This window comes from Dipodomys merriami, unplaced genomic scaffold (genome assembly GCF_024711535.1).
Source record: "Dipodomys merriami isolate MVZ:Mamm:240054 unplaced genomic scaffold, mDipMer1.0.p SCAF_22, whole genome shotgun sequence".
Classification (NCBI taxonomy): domain Eukaryota; kingdom Metazoa; phylum Chordata; class Mammalia; order Rodentia; family Heteromyidae; genus Dipodomys; species Dipodomys merriami.
Window position 1 is genome coordinate 18,415,240 of NW_027203604.1, and position 19,820 is coordinate 18,435,059.

The 19,820-nt window shown below is 45.9% G+C and overlaps 1 protein-coding gene across 1 annotated transcript in view; it reads right to left on the minus strand.

The window, feature by feature from the left end:
• Baiap2l1 (BAR/IMD domain containing adaptor protein 2 like 1) overlaps nt 1-19,820 on the minus strand; it is a 71,664-nt gene that overhangs the window by 22,042 nt on the left and 29,802 nt on the right. Inside the window, exon 3 of the mRNA XM_070033540.1 lies at nt 16,253-16,339. Coding sequence (XP_069889641.1) covers nt 16,253-16,339 — 87 coding nt within the window. The remainder of the gene's footprint in view (nt 1-16,252; nt 16,340-19,820) is intronic.

Sequence of the window (19,820 nt, forward strand, 5' to 3'; positions counted from 1 at the left end):
ACAAATTTATACACGGGGGGTGGGGTGGGGGTGGGGGGGTGGGGGTGGGGAGAAGCTGAGCAGCAATAGCCTGTAATCCTGGCTACTCAGAAGGCTGAGGTCCACAGGATCACAGTTCAAAGCCAACTTGGAAAAGAAAAGTCTTCAATACTCCATCTCCAATTAACCAGCAGAAAGTCAGGCTGGAGGTGTGGCTCAAGTGGTAGAGCTCCATCTGTGGGCAAGCAATTCAAGTGAAAGCAGGAGGCTTTGAGTTCAAACCCTAGTACTACCAACATGGGTATGGGAAGGGAGGTAAATAATCATTGTGTCTGCATTTGATATTTGGCAGATAACAAGCTGACTTGGATAGCATTCCAGCCAAGGATGTGCAACTTAAATCCAATCACTAAGATCGGGCATTTGAAAGTTCCAAATGCCAAGATCTGCGAGAGTGCTTGCTGGGAACAGTGGCCTAGGCCTGTAATCTCAGCTACGTGAGATACAGAGATTGGGAGTTCTACCAGCCCAGACCAAAAAATTACTGAGATCACATCTCAACAAAACAAGCCAGGCATGGTTGTACCAGCGTGCAATGCCAGGTATGTGGGAGACATCTTGGTGCCAGGCGGGCCTGAGCAAAAAGGGTGACCCTAGCTCAAAAATAATGAAAGCAAGCAAACAAGCAAGCAAGCAAGGAAGCAAGGAAGGAAGGAAGGAAGGAAGGAAGGAAGGAAGGAAGGAAGGAAGGAAGGAAGGAAGGAAAAGGAAGGAAGGAAAAGGAAGGAAGGGAAGGAGGGAAAGGGAAAGGGAAAGGGAAAGGGAAAGGAAAGGAGAGGAGAAAGAAAAAAGATTTCACAATCCTAACTACCCATCTCTACTTAGTGTTTCTGATACAGATTTATTCTTGTGTGTGTGTGTGTTTGTGTGTGTGTCTCGGGGGGCCTGAACTCTGGGCCTGCGCGCTGTCCCTCAGCTCTTCAGCTCAAGGCTAGTGCCACTTGAGCCACAGCGTCACTTCCAGCTTTTTCTGCTTATGTGGTGCTGAGAATCAAACCCAGGGCCTCATGGCAAGCACTCTACCACTGAGCCACCTTCCCAGCCCCACAGATTTACTCTTCTATCAAGTATTTATTGCAGTATTAAGTACAATAGAATAGCTTCATTCCACTCTGGTGACTGTGGCTTGGTGGATGGAGGTGAGGGAGAGAAGAGTAATATTTGCTTAGAGTAAGACCCGGGGGAACTCATTCTTAGGAAATGATCAATAGTCAAAGGCCCAAAAGGGAAACATCCTCAGAGCCAAGGCAGAGTTGGAACCACAAACCCAAACCAAAACCCCTTCCCTGCCCACCCTTCCCCCTTTCTTTCCTTCCTTCCTTGCTCCTCTCCAACTTGGGGGTTCGTCACCACATTTAGACACAGAATAAAGTTAATTTTATATAAGCTTAGAAGAGACACTGGTTTTTAACACTGGAAGATCACACAAAGCCTTTTTTTTTCTTTTGGGTCCGGTCGTGGGGCCTGAACTCTGGGCCTGGGCGCTGTCCCTCAGCTCTTCAGCTCAAGGCTAGTGCTCTACCACTTGAGCCACAACGCCACTTCCGGTTTTTTTCTTTTTGCTTATGTGGTGCTGAGGAATCGAACCCAGGGCCTCAGGTATGCAAGGCAAGCGCTCTACCACTGAGCCACCTCCACAGCCCCCACACAAAGCCTTTAGGAAGAGCCCACTCATAGCACAGGCCTGCTTTCCTCCACCCTGCCTTTACTGCACTATACACAGATGACCTTCCTCCTGCACAGCACTGGTGTTATCAGGGCCATTCCATGGAAAAGCACGGAGGCTTCTGGCTTCCGCTCTGCCATGGAAAGGGTCATTGTCTCACTCACTAGCAGAAACAAGCTAGAGGACAAAATTCCAGCTAAGAGCCAGCACTGTAGTATGAACCTGTAGTCCCAGCTACTCAGGAGGCTGAGGCAGGAGAGTTGCTTGAGCCCAGCCTGGGCAACACAGCTAGAATCCATCTCAAAAACACCCGAGCTAAGCAACATGAGAAACAGATTTTCTGTAGGAATGGCTAACAGGGGGAGGTGGGGAATGAATTCTGGGGTCAGTGTGAAGGGGAATGAGTTCACAATCCCAATGGCTTGGTTTTCAGGGGTCCCCAGACCTCAACAAAAGGAGGCCTTGCACCACAACCCTCTCAGGGCCCCAGGGCAGCAAGTGGATAACAATAACACTGAGAAGAATTTTCGAGTCCTGGGTGTGGATGCTTCATGTTTGCAATTCTAGATATTCAAAAGGCTGAGATCTGAGGATTGCAATTCATAGTCAACCGGGGCAGGAAAGTCAGTGAGATTCTTATCTCTAATGAACCACCAAAAAGCTGGAAGTGAAGTAGAGCTGTGGCTCAAGTGGTAGAGTACTAATCTTGAGTAGAAAAATCTTAGAGACAGCGTCCAGGTCCTGAGTTCAAGGCCCCCTTCCCTCCCCACACACAGGCACACAGAGCAGATTCAGAAAGCTCAGTGAACACAGACAGGTGAAATAATAAACTTGATACCTCCGCTCATCACATAGAAACCACAGCACCCCAAAGACCAGAAAAAGCTGAGGAGAGACATGGAGGAACAAAGCTGTGGGCGCGGGCTCGGTAGAATTTCTTTACAGGCCATGCATGGAAAGGGAAGACCCCAGGGACACTCTCAAGAATGGGGACACTCTCTGACACACTCACTGTCCCAGGGTCATATGTGAGAAACGTGGGTGTACATGAAGAAAGATCACTCAAAGAGAACTGACTCTACAGAATGTTCAAGAAGAGAAGGCAAATAAAACTTATTTATAATTGTCATGTTAATCTCTTTCTCTCTCTTTCTCTTTCTCTCTTCCTTCCTTCCTTCCTCTTTCTTTCTCTTTCTTTCTTTCTTTCTTTCTTTCTTTCTTTCTTTCTTTCTTTCTTTCTTTCTTTCTTTCTTTCTTTCTTTCTTTCTTCATTTCTTGCCTGTGGCTTACACCGTAACCTCATGTTCTCCCTTGGCTTTTTCGCTCATGGTTGGCACTCTACCACTTAAACCATGCCTCCTCTTTTGTCTTTGGCTGGTTAATTGTTGATAAACGTCTCATGAATTTGTCTGCCTGGACCTGGCTTTGAAGCTCGATCCTCAGATCTCAGCATCCTAGCATGATAGGCATGAGCCACCAGTCTGGCTGTGTAGCTCAGCCTGGCTTTGAACTTGTGTCTCAGACTCTTGGGTGCTGGGCTTACAGGTGTGCACCACTGCATTGGTTTTGTAAAAATTATTCTCAAGTGATACAATAGATGACTAGAAAATAATATCTCAATGGATTGCATGGCCGTAGCTTCTGGGAAACAGAACTATGAAGAGGTGGCAGGAGGCACGGGAGCCCTGTTATCTGTGCCCATGCTCCTTGACTCTGGTCATTCAGTGGTGTGAAAGAGGCATTCATCAGAAACTGGACTCTGAACTCTCACTTCTGAGCTAAGGGACAAGTGGCCCACTTCCTTGTGATGTGGGGCAGTGGCAAGTGTGGGGCCCCAGTGGTCAGGTGACAACAAGATGACACTTGAGACATACATTCCAAACCTGTGTTCCCTGTCATTGAGCTAGGGGGTTCATAAGTGGGGTGACTTCAATGCATTTCCACTGTGGGGATGGAGCTCACCTGTCCCCTAAGTGCCATATCCGAACGTGACTATATCACTTGTAAATGTGTATGATAAACCCCAGGGCAATCATATAAAAAAAATTGTGAAAGAGGAGAAAGTGGAACATTATATTCTTTTTTTTTTTTGTCAGTTGTGGTGCTTGAACTCTGGGCCTGGGTGCTGATCCTGAACTCTTCAGCTCAAGGCTAGTGCTCTACCACTTGAGCCACAGCTCCATTTCTAGTTTTCTGGTGGTTAATTGGAGATAAGAGTCTCACAGACTTTCCTCGCTCAGGCTGGCTTTGAACCGTGATCCTCAGATCTCAGCCTCCTGAGTAGCTAAGATTACAGGCATGAGCCACTGGCACAGGGCTTGGAACATTATATTCTTAATGAAAAACAGGTAAGACAGGTAAAGGGACTGGCAGAGAGTACAGGCTGAGATCTGAGGATCACAGTTCAAAGCCAGCCCAGGAAGACAAGTCTGAGACTCTTATCTTCAGCTAGCCAGCAAAAAGCAAGAAATAGTGGCATGGCTTCATTCAACTTTGAGCAGAAAAAGCTAAGTGAGAGCACAAGGCCCTTGTACTAGGATAAAAACAAAACAAAACAAAAAAATGTTACAAAAGCATAATGGATCCAGGCGCTGGTGGGTCTCCTTTGTAATCCTAGCTATTTAGGAAGCTGAGATCTGAGGCTCTCCATTAGAAGCCAGCCTGGGCAGGAAAGGTCCATGAGACTCATCTCCAATTAACTATCAAAAAGCCAGAAATGGAACAGAGCTGTGACTCAAGTGATAGAATGCTAGCCTTGAGCACAAAAGCTCAGGAACAGTACCCAGGCCCCGAGTTCAAGCCCCCGGACTGGCAAAAAAAAAAATGCATTGTACTTATAAATTGATTTGTTGACTAGTGACAAACTACTTTGTGCAATGACTTAAGCCAGAAGTGGTGCTGTGGCCTCAAGTGGTAGAGTGTTAGCTTTGAGCAAAAGAAGCTCAAGGACAGTAACAAGCCCTGAGTTCAAGCCCCAGAACTGGCAAATAAATAAATACATAAAAATATAATAAATATAAAAGAAAAAGTGACTTAGTCACAAAGTTTGAAGGAGGAATAAATGGAAACTAAATTATCTCCCACCCCAAATACACACCGACCAGAATACCAAATTAATTTTAAACTTACAACAGCACTATTAATCCTGCAGGGCTATTCAAACTTCACTGAGAACTACCATTAGAGAACTTTCTGCTTATTTTCCAAGGGATGGGAAGCAAAAGCCTCAGAAAAACAGGGCCTGAGAGGAGCCCCGCCAGTCACAGGCTTGGCTGTCAATGACAGTTTTCACTATTTGGAGAAGGGCTTAGGTGACAATTTTGTCATTAAAGTGGATAAACTGATTCTGAAAGCAAATTGAATGTTTATTTCCCACTTGACTTTGATTAGCAATTAAACCAGCTAGCTTGCCTGCCTGCTGGAACTGTCAAGTCAAGCACAAAGCACAGGATTTGCAATTTAAAAAACACAAACACAAACAAAAACTACTTCCCAAGTTGGATTTCATGCACTATTCTTAGTTTAACTGAAAGAATAATGTTCATTGACTCAGGGGAGTCAACGATATGTCACATAAATAATTGATCAACTTTTGAGCTTCCAGAGGTGGGCCACAAGCAATTGTTTTCTTTATATCTAAATGCAAAATGCAACATTAAAAGAGGAAGCATTTTCTACAGGTTATTTCATCCAGTGAGGTAGATTAACATGAATTATTCATCTTCCTTCTTCCCTGATTAGTAGACTGCAGCTAAAATACAACCATTGTGGGACTCACAGGACTGAAGCAGGTGCGGCATCAATAATGCACGCAGCCGAGCGGCCACTAGCTCCCCACCGCCCACCGCCATGCTCAGGACGCTCATTAACTGGAGGAATTTCCATTCAGGGCCTAAAAAAAAAATGCTACATCTTAAAGTCACCCATTTCTTTAAAATCATCAGAACAGGAACTTAACACACAAAGATGAGGTTTTCGTTCCTGGTGCGACAGGCAAATGAAGACAGCACTGTGGGCTCTGCTACCTTCAAATCTCAAGTGAACCATTTTTGCCAAGGAACTTCCTATGTTGTCATTTTGTTTAAAGTTCTCAGTTCTTGTTGAAAGAAAGACAAGAATTAACAACAGAGAAACAGAACAGGGGGTCATGATCCTGGTCTCAGACAAGCCACTTAGTGCTCTGGTAGACAGCTATACACCCAGCGCAGCCCTCTCTCCTGTAACCACCAAAAGGCCAGCTGTGGCTCAAGTGGTAGAACATTAGCCTGTAGCAAAAGCAGCCCAGGGATAGCACCCAAGCCCCGAATTCAAACCCCAAGACTGGCAAAAAAAAGAGAATACCACAGAATGACTCCCTGCCACCAATGAAGGGACAAGAAGGAACGAGACAAGAAAGATAAGCATCAAACTCCCAGTGCCCCCAGCACTACAGCACTCATCATCTTCCTTGCCAAAAGAACACCTACAGTGAAACCTACACAGCAATAAACAATAACAAGCTGAGCACCATGGCTCATGCCTATACATGTCAGCTTCTCAGGAGGCTGAGAACTGGGAATCATGGTTTAAAGCAAGACTGGGCAGAGAAGACTCCATATCTAATTAACTAGCAAATAGCTGGCCTGGAGGTATAACTCAAGTGGTAGTCTGTTAGCCATTAGCAAGAAAGCTGAACAAGAGCTCAAGGTCCTGAGTTTAAAGTCTTGAGTTTAAGCCCTGGCAATGAAAAAAAAAAAAAAAAAGACAACAAAACAGATGATCAAGTAAATATGTATGGCATGTTGCATCTACAAAAAGCAATGTGCAAAATAATTTACAGCTACAGGTTTAAATTACGTAAAGGAAAGCACTTTAAGATGATAAAGAGTTTGATGGTTATTAGGTTCATTTTTACTGTTAAAGTGTAAGTTTTTAAAATGTGTGCTTTAATTCTGATCATATAAAAAATCAAAGTGCTATTCTCAAGTTCCCAAAGGACTCGTAAGTTATAACCTGCTCCTGTAAGTGGGAAGTTATACAGGATTGAGTAGAGAATAAAAGAGATAAAATTAAAACATTTAATCTGAGATATTAAAAAGAAGCAAGCACGGGGCATGGCCCATGCCTGGGCTCTCGGTCCTGGGGAAACTGAGGAAGGTGGGAAGGTCAAGGCCTGCCTGGGCCTCAGGTAAGAGCCTGTGACATAGGAACAATTCTGTCACCAATTCTATCCTCATAAATACAGAAGCACCTACCAGCTGGACTCTGCTCTCTGCTCCTCTGATAAGGAACCTGTCCAGGTGTCTCTTTATTCACCTCGTAGTCTCTCCACCTTTGAACCCAGACTCTGAAAACATTATGGATAGCTCAAGCCCCTTCTGTTTTTACTAGTAATTGTCATTTCAGTTTGAAATGACACAAACTTAGAAGGAAAGGACAGTTCCCACCTTCCTGTCACCTCCCACAGTCCATGCTACCATCCTTGAGCCATAGGAAAGTAGAAACAGCTGTGTCCCTAGCACCCCCATGGGGCCCATCAGAGATGCCACACCCTACCAGATATCTCTTCCTCACCTCAAAACCCTGCAACCTTCATATCATCACCCCTGGGCTAGTCCTGTTCTATGATTCTTTGTATGATTCTTATGGGGTTACGCCAGGACTAACGATGCTGTAAATGATGGATGGCCAGGGGCTCCAGAAAGCAGAGAAAATAGAGACCTAGGAATAGCCCAATCCCTTAGTGCACACGCCAACTTCTCAATCAACAGACACACCTAAGCTCATCCTTCATCTTAAACTCAGGGCCTGGATGCTATTTCTTAGCTTTTTCATTCATGGCTGGTGTTCAACTTCTGGATTTTTTTTTTTTTTTTTTTTTTTTTTACCAGTCCTGGGGCTTGAACTGAAGGCCTGGGCACTGTCCTTGAGCCACAGTGCCACTTCTGGCTTTTTCTGTGTATGTGGTATGGGGGAATCAAACCCAGGGCTTCATGCATGCTAGGCAAGCATTCTACCATTAAGTCACATTCCCAGCCCTGGATGATGATGATGATGATGATGATGATGATTTTGTAGTTAATCCTGCTTGAATTGGCTTTGAACCATGATCCTCAGATCTCAGGCTCCTGAATAGCTAGGATTATAGACATGAACTACTGAAGCCTGGCTGATGCCTGTGTTCAAGATTGGGTAGGGGCACAGGTTTGGAAGAAGACACACTTGGGAACCAGCAGGCTACCTTCCATCTTCCATCCACACAGCAAAGGACGAGATTCCAACTTCTCTGTATCTTTGCCAATACTTGCTATGGATGGTCTATTTAGTTACATCCACTCTGTGGGTGGGGTCAGACTTGGATCCCTGCTGGCCAGTGGTGGTTTGCATCCTGCCATGTGCTTGTTGGCATTCTTGCCTTTCTTGATTGTAAGTCACCTGGAATCAGAAGGCAACATCCCAGCACTGCATGCTGGGAAACATGTGTACAGTGGGCAGCCTTCCCTGCTACTGAGATATCTGCATATATTAGAATGGGTCTGTGAGCTGGGCACCATGGCTCACACCTGTAATCGCAGCTATTCAGGAGGATGAGATCTAAGGATTATGGTTTGAAGCCAGCCCAGGCAGAAAAGTCCCCATGAGACTTCTATCTCCAATTAACCACTAGAAAAAAAAAAAACCCAGAAGTAGCACTGTGGCTCAAGTGGTAGCATGTTAGCCTTGAGCACAAAGAGGCTCAAGGACAGCACCCAGGCCCTGAGTTCAAGCCCCACAACTGGAAAAACAAAATGGGTCTGTGTTCCTGTGCTACTTTCTGGGCAAAGGACCAGGGCCACCTGCCCTTCCCCCATCTATTGGTGCTATCATTTAGTGTTTTTCCTTCTGAGCTGGAACTTCACACCTGGTTTTGTGGTGAACACAGGAGGAAATCAATGCCCCTTATAAGGGAGTGGAAGGGGCTACTGTGGCCAAAGATTGCAGCGGCTGAGACAGAGACACCCTCCCCTCCCCCAGCTGTCCCTGGCTGTGCTGGACAGCGTGAGAACCGGGTAGTCCCTTTCTATCCCATCTTCAGTTGCTGGGACCTATTATATTCTCCAACGTGACTCATGATGAAAACTGTGCTGGAGCTGGGTGCTAGAGGCTCACACCTGTAATCCTAGCTACTCAAGAGGCTGAGATCTGAGAATCTTGGTTCAAAGCCAGCCTAGGCAGGAAAGTCCATGAGACTCTTATCTCCAATAAACCAGCAGAAAACTGGAAGGGTGCTGTGGCTCAAGTGGTAGAGTACTAGCCTTGAGCTGAAGAGCTGAGGGACAACACCCAGGCGCAGAGTTCAAGCTCCATGACTGACAAAAAGAAAGACAAGAAAAAGGAAAAAAAAAAGAAAAGAAAACTGTGCCATACGGGTCATATTCTGTTTACATGCATGCAATGACTAGTGGGCAGTGGTGTTCGGGTTCACATCTGGGCTGCCCTCCTTGCCAAGGTGATTAAGCCGGGTCTGATGGTAAGCTTGCTGCACTCGGCCTTGGCTGGACACAGCCAAGGATGCAGCACGCATCACTGCATCAAAGCCCAGGGCACAGCTTTCTATAACCCAGTGAAGAACAGCATTGACGGTACAGAATACCTTAACACCTTCTACCTGTGTACCAACTACAAAACAAATGTGCATGGTATACATAAAATAGAGACCTCTAATTTACTATAAGCCTACAGTAAGATAACTAGTCTTTCCCGCTCTAAAGGAGACAGAGACACTTAAATGGACAGGAGGAAGTCATTTATCACATGGGTGACTCCAGGAAAAACAGGTTCCAACTGAAATCACCACAAAAACCTTGGAATGAATGGCTATGCTAGAAATGCTCCTAGGTAAAAACTACGGTCTCTTTTTTCTTTTTTAGACAGTAATGCATTTTGAACTCAGGGACTCATGCTTGCTAAGAAAGTACCCTACCACTTGAGCCATGCCCCCTAATCCTTTTTACTTTTATTTTTCAAATAGGGTTTCATGTTTATACCCAAGCAATCCTGGATCACGATCCTCATATTTATGCTTCCTGGGTAGCTGGGATGACAGGAGGGTACCACCACACTGGGGAGGAAGGTTAATAGTGAGCCTAACTTGTAGCTAAGACACCAGTTAATTTTGGTCACTAACAACTTCCTTAGCTCTAAACTACTCTTGCTGGCTCTGGTGTAAATTTTTTCACTTATTAGACCTTGGAAAGGGGTTTGTGTGTGTCTGTGCCAGTACGGGGGCTTGAAATGAGAACCTGGGTGCTGTCACTTGAACTATGGCTCTACTTCCTGCTTTTTTGATGGTTAATTGGAGATAAGAATCTCACAGACTTTCCTGCCCAACCTGGCTTCAAACCACAATACACAGATCTCAGACTCCTGAGTAGCTAGCACCTTGTGAGCCACTGGCAACTGGCAGAAATGTGCTTGTAATCCCCTCTCCCCCTTGACAGTCCTGGAGCTTGAACTCTGGACCTGCGTGATGTCCCTGGACTCCTTTTTGCTCAAGGCTAGTGCTCGATCACTAGAGCCACAGCGCCACTTCCTGGTTATTCTGAGATTAATTGGAGATGAGTCTTATGGACTTTTCTACCAGGCTGGTTTCAAACCATGATCATCAGATCTCAGCCTCCTAAATAGCCACTGGTGCCTGGCAAGTAATTTGTTTTTGTTTGTTTTTTAAGTTAGACATTTTCATTAAAAGCATTTCAGATTTTTTTTTTTTTTTTTTTTTTTGTCGGTCGTGGGGCTTGAACTCTGGGCCTGGGCGCTGTCCTTCCGCTCTTCAGCTCAAGGCGAGCGCTCTACCACTTGAGCTACAGCGCCACTTCCGGTTTTCTGGTGGTTTATTTGAGATAGGAGTCTCACGGTCTCTCCTGCCCAGGCTGGCTTTGAACCGCGATCCTCAGATCTCAGCCTCCTGAGTAGCTAGGATTACAGGCGTGAGCCACCAGCACCCGGCTGATTTTTTTTTTTTTTTTTTTTTTGGTCAGTTGTAGGGCTTGAACTCAGGGCCTGGGCTCTGTCCCTGAGCTTCTTTTGCTCAAGGTTAGTACTCTACTACTTGAGCCACAGCACCACTTTCAGCTTTTTCTGTGTATGTAGTACTGAGGAACTGAACCCAGGGCTTCATGCATGCTAGGCAAGCACTTTGCCACTAAACCACGTTCCCAGCCCAGCATTAGCCATTTTTTATGTAAGGTCTTACTTCATGCTCAGGCCCACAGAGACTTCAATCTTCTGACTTATGCTTCCCTTTGTTGCTGGGATGACAGGCGAGAACCACAGCACCAGCTGTTGGTTAAGTCTCATTAGCGTTTTTTGCTTGGGCTTGCCTTAAACCTTGTTTTCATCTCCACCTCCCAAGTCTCTAGGATTACAGGCTTGAGCTACTATGCTCAGCCTTTTGTTTTTTAACTTTATATTTTTCTTGACACAAGTCATATATAGCCCAGGCTGGTCTCAAATTTTTGATCCTGCTGCTCAGCCTCCCCAGTGGTGAGATTACAGGCATGTACCACTGTGCCTGGCTTTACTCTTATTTTAAGACCAAACGCTATCAAGTTGGATTTTGAATATCAAGGAGACAAAACTGGAGAGAATTATTTTTTAAATTGAACAATCTATAAGTGTCCTATCAATAATAGAAAAAGCCTATTATTTTCTATGTTCCAAGATAGTAAGGAGTTAAACTATGGCTTGTGTTCAATTTAAGAGGCTGTCCCATTTGGGCACCTGTGGCTCACATCTGTAATCATAGCTTTTCAGAAGGCTGAGATCCAGAGGATCACAGTATAAAACCAACCCAGGAAGAAAATTCTGCAAGACTCTATCTCGAAAACAACCAGCAAGAAGCTGGGCTAGAAGTATGGCTCAAGTAATAGAGCACCAGCTATGACTGAAAAAGCCAAACAAGTATGGATCAAGCCAGCCAACAATTAAAACATTAAAAATAATACCAACAGCCTACTAAATTGGAACAAAAAAATGACCTAAATTTAAGCTGAAAGGAGCTCAAAGTGAATTTATAAATTCTCCAAAGCAAAGCGGTTTGTTTTTTTTTTTGAGAAATAAACGAAAAGAGCTTTTACTTTTTCTACTCAAGAACACAGTAACTCAAAGGCTTTTTCAAATATTTTGCCAAAAACATTTTTCCCTGACCATTTCTGTTTTCCCTTCCAACCTCTTAAAATATATTCTCAGTTTTTAGAATAAACATTACTGGATGTAAGGTCAAAATGGAAGTTTCTTCCAAGTTTCCTGTCTGTCCTGAACTTCTCTACTCAGTGAAGTTTTATGAGGCAGACATATGAACTGACCATACAACTTATATTTCAGGGCTGGGAATGTGGTTTAGTGGTAGAGTGCTTGCCTAGCATGCATGAAGCCCTGGGTTCGATTCCTTGGTACCGCATACACAGAAATAGCCAGAAGTGGTGCTGTGGCTCAAGTGGTAGAGTGCTAGCCTTGAGCAAAAGAAGCAAAAAGTGCCCAGGCCCTGAGGTCTAGCCCCAGGACTGGCAAAAATAAAAATAAAACAAAAACAAAAACTTATATTTCACCAATTGAAATACCTAATGTGCCAATCCTGTGGATTAAAGCAACTAATTGCCAGAGTGAGTTTGTGTTTGCGGTGCTCTTCCCACCAGGGGAAGTGGTGAAGGCTCCGCGCTTCTTAGACACATGGTTGTCAGTGTTGTGTGACTAAAACCTGTTAAGCCAGGGGCTTAGAGCTTATTAAGTAGTGAGGCTGACCTAAAACTCATGCTCCTCCTGCCTCAGTCTCTCAAGTGCTGAGACTACAGGTGTGTGGCACCATGCCCAGCTGATATTAAGGTTTTGTCCTGTCTGGATAAAGGCATGATAAGGGAGGTCATATGGTAAAAGTTTTAGGCAACTCTGCCACTGGAAACAGCCACACAGAATCCATGAACAAATGAGTGTGCCATGTTCCACAAAACTTTTAAGTACAGGAGGCCCATGCCCGCAATCCCAGCTGCTCAAGAGGCTGAGTTTTGGAGGGCCATGGTTCAAAGCCAGCCTGGGTAGAAAAGCCTGTGAGATTCCAATTCCAACTGACCAGCAAAATGGCAGAACTGGAAGTGTGGCTCAAGCTGTAGACTGCCAGCTGTTACCAAGAAAGCTGAGTGAGAGCTTAAGGCCTAAGGCCTGAAGTTCAAGCCCTGGCACAAAACAAAACAAAATAAACAAAACTTCATTTAAGGTCAGGCATGGTAATTCTGCCTATAATCTCAGCTACCTGAGAGGTGAGGACTGGGGAGGATGGCAGTTTGAGGGCAGCCAGAGCAGAAAATTAGTGAGATCTATCTCAACAAGCAAGCTGTATGTGGTGGTACAATCCTGTCATCCAAGCTGCATAGGAAGCATAGGTAGGAGGATTAAGGTCTGGGCCAACCCCTGAGCCACTTCTGTCCTCTCCACTATATCTGATTTTGTTGCTTTGTTTTCTGCCTAGATAAGTCCTCTAGACTCCATCTCCAAATAACTACCAGAAATCAGAGCTGGAGGTATGTCTCAAGTGGTAGACAAGCCTGCTAGGCCAGGAGGAGACCCAGAGCTCAAGCCCTAGTAACAGTATACACACACACACACACACACACACACACACACACGCACGCACGCACGCACGCACGCACGCACGCACGCACGCACGCACGAGAGATACCCAAAGACGTGGGAAAACAAATAGGTAGTGACACATTCCTTTGAATTTGGACCCTGAAGCACACAGGAACGGCCAGGAAGGGCAGCAGTGGTCTTCTGGAGCATGAGCGAAGGCAGAAGGAAACAGGTGGCAGAGTGTAACGGACATGCCTATGGCCCAAGCCCATGGGGGAGGGGGAGATTTGTCACCTCCACTGACAGCAGGATACAACAGTACTCAGAGAGTACCAGTGCATTAGCTGCCCCTTCATGGAAAGGCTGTAATGCCTGACCAGGCTGCATCACCAGGCATTCCCCAGCAGCTGTCCTCCCCCTACCCTGCATTCCTTGGCTACCATGCCCAGGATGCCTGCCTTTCTGGCAGCTGGGCGTGGGTGTGTCACTGAAATCCCACCATGGGATGGGTCTAAGGGACTATGTGTTGGGCTTCAGGGCATGGTTTCTCTCTCCATAGCACTGGTGGCTCACGCCTGTAATCCAGCTACTCAGGAGGCTGAGATCTGAGGCTGAGATCTGAGGATCTCTGTTCAAAGCCAGCCCAGAAAGTCCGTGAGACTCTTTTCTCCACTTAATCACCAGAAAACCAGAAGTAGTGCCGTGGCTCAAAGTGGTAGAGTGCTAGCTTTGAGCAAAAAAGCTCAGGACAATGCCCACGCCCTGAGTTCAAGCCCTGACTGACAAAAAACAAAAATGGGAACATCTGAGAAGAAATTCCACTTCCTATTTTGGCAGACAAGGGGATAACAGATGTGATAGCTACAGCAGCAACCTTTCTGGTAGCATGAGAAAATGGGCATGAAGATGGGAAGAGAGAAAAACGGGGTCCGGTGATGAATAACCTAAAAGGAAACTTGCTCCTTCTGACTTATTGTAGAAAGCAGTCTGCTGCTTCAAGACAGGCATGCACCACCCCAACCACCAAGCTTTATTATGTGTTTATACATACATACACACATACACATATACATACATACATACACATACATACATACATACGTACGTACATACATACATACATACATACATACACACACACACACATATATGAAATTTTGACTTCTCTTCCATACAGAGACTTTAAATAAATAGGGCATTTTTAAATGTTAACAACAAAAGGAAAACTTTACAAGTCAAAAGGAGTCACTCTTAGATGCCCAGAGGCAATTCTTGGTGAGGCTGCACTTTCTTAGAGAATTGAATATTAGCAAGACAACATGAAGCAAGTTACTTCCCTTCCTGACTGAACTGGGGTTTCAAGGTGTGTTTATACCAAGCCTGTTGCTGTGGAAACAGTTGATTCAATGTTATAAACCAACGACCTCACAGCTGAATAAAGCAGGGTGTGGAAAAGTGTCATTTAAACAGTGGCAAGACCCATAAAACATTAAGCAGGCAAACTGAATGGTGGTGAGTCAGGAAGGCCCACGCGCCCCCACCCCAGGTGCCAGGCACTGATGGGAGGTGGCTTTCCCATTAGGTCCTATTTTGGGAACCCTGAAATCATCCAGCAACCCCCCCACTGGCCTCAGCTTTGCTTCCTCATTGTGAAATCGATCAGGCTTAGGACGGAGCTGTTACAGAGCAGCCGCACAGATCAAGCAGCAGGACTGGTAGTGCACAGCCTGGGAGGCACCCTAAAACCTTCTAGTCAGTCCTACAGGGTTGGCATCCTTATAACCCGGCTCCCATCTGACCTGTCAATTACCTCGGCTGCCTTTTTATGAGCTCCTCGGGGAGAAATCAGGAGAACTCGAAGCTAGCAGCCTGCCCCTGCCCTGTCCCTGTCATGCAGCCGATGCTGTGCGTGAGGGGTGGGGAGGTTTCCGGGGCTCTGTGGGGGCAGTGAGTATGGTCTGGATCACCTCTATGATGCCCTGCTGTCCTGGGCTATCTCAGCCCTCTTGTTTCCTTTTCAGCAGTACTGGAATTTGAATCCAGGGCCCCACATTCGCTAGACAGATCCTCTAGCTCTTGAACCACACCCCCAAGTCCCTTTCAGCTTTACTTATTTTTCAGGTAGGGTCTCATGCTTTGGCCCAAGGCTGGCCTGGACCTCCCTCCTCCTACCTATGCCTGCAGGGTAGCTGGGATGACAGCTATGCCCCACCACATGCAGCTTATTGGTTGAAATGGAGGGGCAAATGGGGATTACAGGCATGAGGTATGGTACTAAGATCCCTTTCCTTCCCCCCCACCCCAGTGGTACTGGGGTTTGAACTTACAACCTCACACTTTCAAGTTAGGCATTCTAGTGCTTGAGCCCCACTCCTCAGCTGCCCTTCCTCTGTCTTCACTGGAGACCAATGCACTTGCAGTCCTTACTACTTTTGACTCTCGCTTTCTGAACATTTTGAATGACGATGATAAAGTACACTGAGCTAAACATGAGGTGATAGCAAGGTGGACCTTCATCCCCACAGGGGCCGCCTGGCCAGGCAGCTCTGTAAACAGAAAGCTGGCTTCCCTCTGTGGCTGAGTTGCCCAGGGTGTGGCTGTCCAATGTCTGCACAGGAGGCCGATTCATAGCGGCAGAACTGGAAAAATCACCACGGGAAGCCACTGTGGAAGCAAGAGGCCCAGCCAGGGATGGCATGGCCAGGAGGCCTTCTGTGGGCTGAGTCACAGGAAACTCACTGGCCAGCCAGGTCGGAGGCCTGGCTCCTGGCACTAGAGTCTGGAGATCAGAGGTACAGGCCAAGCTGTTGGGGTACTGGAGGCCCTTCTCTCCCCTTAGATCTCCCACCACTTCACATTACCACTGGCTGCAGACATTCAGTGCCTGACCAGCTCCCTTGGCCTATTGCTACCAGAGGACCCAAGACAGCAAGTTAAGCGAATGGAGGAAGGTCGGCTCACCCAGCTCAGTCGACACAGGGGACCCGGTGGCCATGTCCCCGATCTTGGCTACTCCATCGTAGTAGGCTTTTCCGGCCAGGATCATAGCTATACAGGGAAAATGACACAAAATCATCACTGGGACAGGAAAGGAGAAGCCACACAGGTTTTCTTCTCTCTGTCCCTTCTGGTGGCAAATCAGGCTTTGGCTGGGACCAGACTGCCTAGGGCAGCTGGTGTGCTGTAACCTGACATCAGAGAGATTTCAGCAAAGAACTTTCCCGGGCTGTGGCCTCTGCAGTGCTACTTACAGTCAGAAGACCCACATAACTGTGGTGGTATATTTGCTTTTTCTATTAAAAAAGGACTTTCAACACCAGTGACTCACACCTGTAGTCCTAGCTACTCAGGAGGCTGAGATCTAAGGAGCACAGTTCAAAGCCAACTTGGGCAAGAAAGTCTTTGAGACTCTTCTCTCTAATTAACCACCAGAAATCCAGAAGTGTTGCTATGGATCAAAGTGTAAAGCACTAGCCTTGAACAGAGAAACTCAGGGATAGTGCCTAAGCCATGAGTTTAAGCCCCATGACTAACCAAACCCCCCCCTCCCCCCAAAAAAAACAAACAAGGACATTCAGAATTACAACCAACCACATAACTTGTTGCTGGGGAAAAAGGATGGATGAAATTTTAAGCATATTAGCATTTCAATAAACAATAGAACTATCTCAAAATAAAAAGAATAAAATGTTCTACTTTTCATTAGCAGAAACAGGAGAGGAGTATTATTGTACTTTTTTCATTCATTTTTTTTGTGTGTGTGCTGGTCCTGGGGCTTGAACTCAGAGCATGGGTGCTGTCCCTGAGCCTTTTTGCTGAAGGCTAGTGTTCTACCACTTGAGCCACATCCCCACTTCAGACTTGACTGCTCTTGTTTCTTTCTTCCTCTCTTTCCTTCTTTCTTTTGGTAGTTAATTGGAGATAAGGATCTCAAGGATTTTTCCTGCCTGGGGTAGCCTGGAACCATGATCCTCAGAGCTCAGTCTCCTCAGTAGCTAAGATTACAGGTGTGAGCCACCGGCACCTGTTGGGAGTATTTTTTTCATTATACTATATGCTTGGTTCTAATTATCTTAAAAAATTACCTTACCTCTCAGGCAGATTAAAGATATCTTGGCCAAGTGGCATATTTGTTGTGAAACCAGGGTGCTGGGCTATAAAATAGCCTGGTGACCGGGGAATTGGAAGCAGTGAGCATGAAAAGAAGGAAGCGGATGACAAGCAAGCTTTTCACCAAGACCTGGCTGGTTTCTGTGACTGTGTAGAAACAACACCTATTTATGTGTCTAGCTCACAGGCTGGTTTTATACCCAGAAACTATGGGGTCTCAGAACTAAAAGGGCCTCTGCTCTTGTCTCTTCCTTTCCCCAAAGACTAGCAAGGCTGCCCTGCTCAAGATTATGAGCAGGTTCTTCTTCTTCTTATTATTATTATTATTTTTTGCCAGGCATGGAGCTTGAACTCAGGGCATTATCCCTTAGTTTCTTTTGCTCAAGGCTAGCTGGAGCCACAGTGCCACTTGCGGCTTTTTCTGTTTATGTGGTACTGAGGAATCAAACCCAGGGCTTCGTGTATGCTAGGCAAGCACTCTACCACTAAGCCACATTCCCAGCCCGAGCAGGTTCTTAAAGAAGGATTTAAAAGGAAACACAGAAGAGCGGCATGGATCTGATGTTTATGGCAAAACAAAAGCATTTATGGTGGTAACCTACACAGCTGTAGTGTATGTACATAAATTTAGGAAATGTTATGGTCTGCTACACTGATGTTTTATATGAGTAGGAGAGGCTTAAAGTGTAAAGATGAAGCCAATTATTTAATCTCCCCCCATAGTGTGAAGGCAGTGCTTGGTTATCAGCCCCTGGGGCTGATAGGATATCCTGAGGTCATCCACAAGGTCACTGGGAGACAGAGGCAGTGCACCCAGCACTGACTTAGGTCCTTCTGTTCCCTCAGTTCTAAATCACACTGCTTTTCGACTCTCTGGTCTCCTGCTAAAAAAACAAGGTGTGCAGCCAGCAAACTGTCAAGTTAATCTATGCATGTTAGAAGGAAGACTTGAAGCTGGAAAGTGTGGATCAACTGAAAAGCAAATTAGTGGGAGGATGGCATGCAGGACTGCGCAATAGCTAAATGGAAATTCTGGTTTGCCTCCACACATGACATTGAAATCACTAGGGAAAGGTTGACTTGGATTTAAAACTGTCTCAGTCTGATAAAAATCTTCGGTTTTTAGGATAAAGTTGAATAAACTTAGAAATCATGTAACATGCTGTAATCCTAGGTACTCAGGAGGCTGAGATCTGAGAATCATGGTTCAAAGCCAACCTGGGCAAAAAAATCCATGAGACTCTTTCCAATAAGACCAGCAAAATGTTGGACTGGAGGTATGGCTGAAGTGATAGAGCATCAGCCATGAATGAAAAAGCCAAGTGAGTACAAGGCTTAGAGTTCAAGCCCCAATACCAGCGTGCACACGCACAAACACACATATGCATACACATACATGCTGGCACTGGTGGCTCATACCCGTCATCCTAGCTACTCAGGAAACTGAGGTCAGAGGATCGTGGTTCAAAGCCAGCCCTGGCAAGAAAGTCGGTGAGACTCTTATCTCCAATTAACCACCAGAAAACTGGAAGTGGCACTGTGGCTTGAAGTATTAGAGCATCCTTCCTCCCCTCACCGGCCTCCTCCGTGGCCTACCCTCCTCTCCACATAGCCCCCAGCCCCAGCCCCTGCTCAGTCTCCCTGGCAGCCTACCCTTCTCTCCACACAGCCCTAGCAGGAACCCCAGCACAGCCACTGCTCTGGAGAAGACAACCTCAGGTCCTGGCGGCATCACAGGTGCCACAGTGAGCGGCTGGCTGAGAGCTGGAGGCAGCATAGGTCTCTCTGATCAGTGTCTTTCACTTCACTTACTCATGTATTAATTGTATTAATTTAGTATTTAATTTTTGGATCGTGTAAGTATCTTCTTATTACGCCTTTGGAGAATAGCTGGTAGGAATATACTCCTAAAATTTGGGGGGGAAAAAAAAAGTAGTAGAGCACTAGCCTTGAGCAAAAAAGAGCTCAGAGACGGTGCCCAGGCCTTGAGTTCAAGCCCCATGACTGACCCTCCCCCCAAAGAAAAACCCCAACAAACAAAATGAACAAAGAACAAAATAACAGGTTCATAATTCTGTCCCCCTTTCTGAACATATTAAGAGAGTTTTTGTTTCTTACTGCTTTAGGAATGAAGGATAATTACTACACTAGTACAAATTAATCTACATTTGTACCCCTACCAGATTAATTTTTTTTTCCAAATGCAGTTTCACTAGGTCACTGTTCCCCCTCAAAAGTCCACAGTGTGGGCTGGCAAGGTGGCTCAGTGGTAGAGCGCTTGCCTTGCATGCCTGAGGCCCTGGGTTCGATTCCTCAGCATCACATAAGCAAAAAAAAAAAAAAAAAAAGCTGGAAGTGGCGCTGTGGCTCAAGTGGTAGAGCACTAGCCTTGAGCTGAACAGCTAAGGGACAGCGCCTA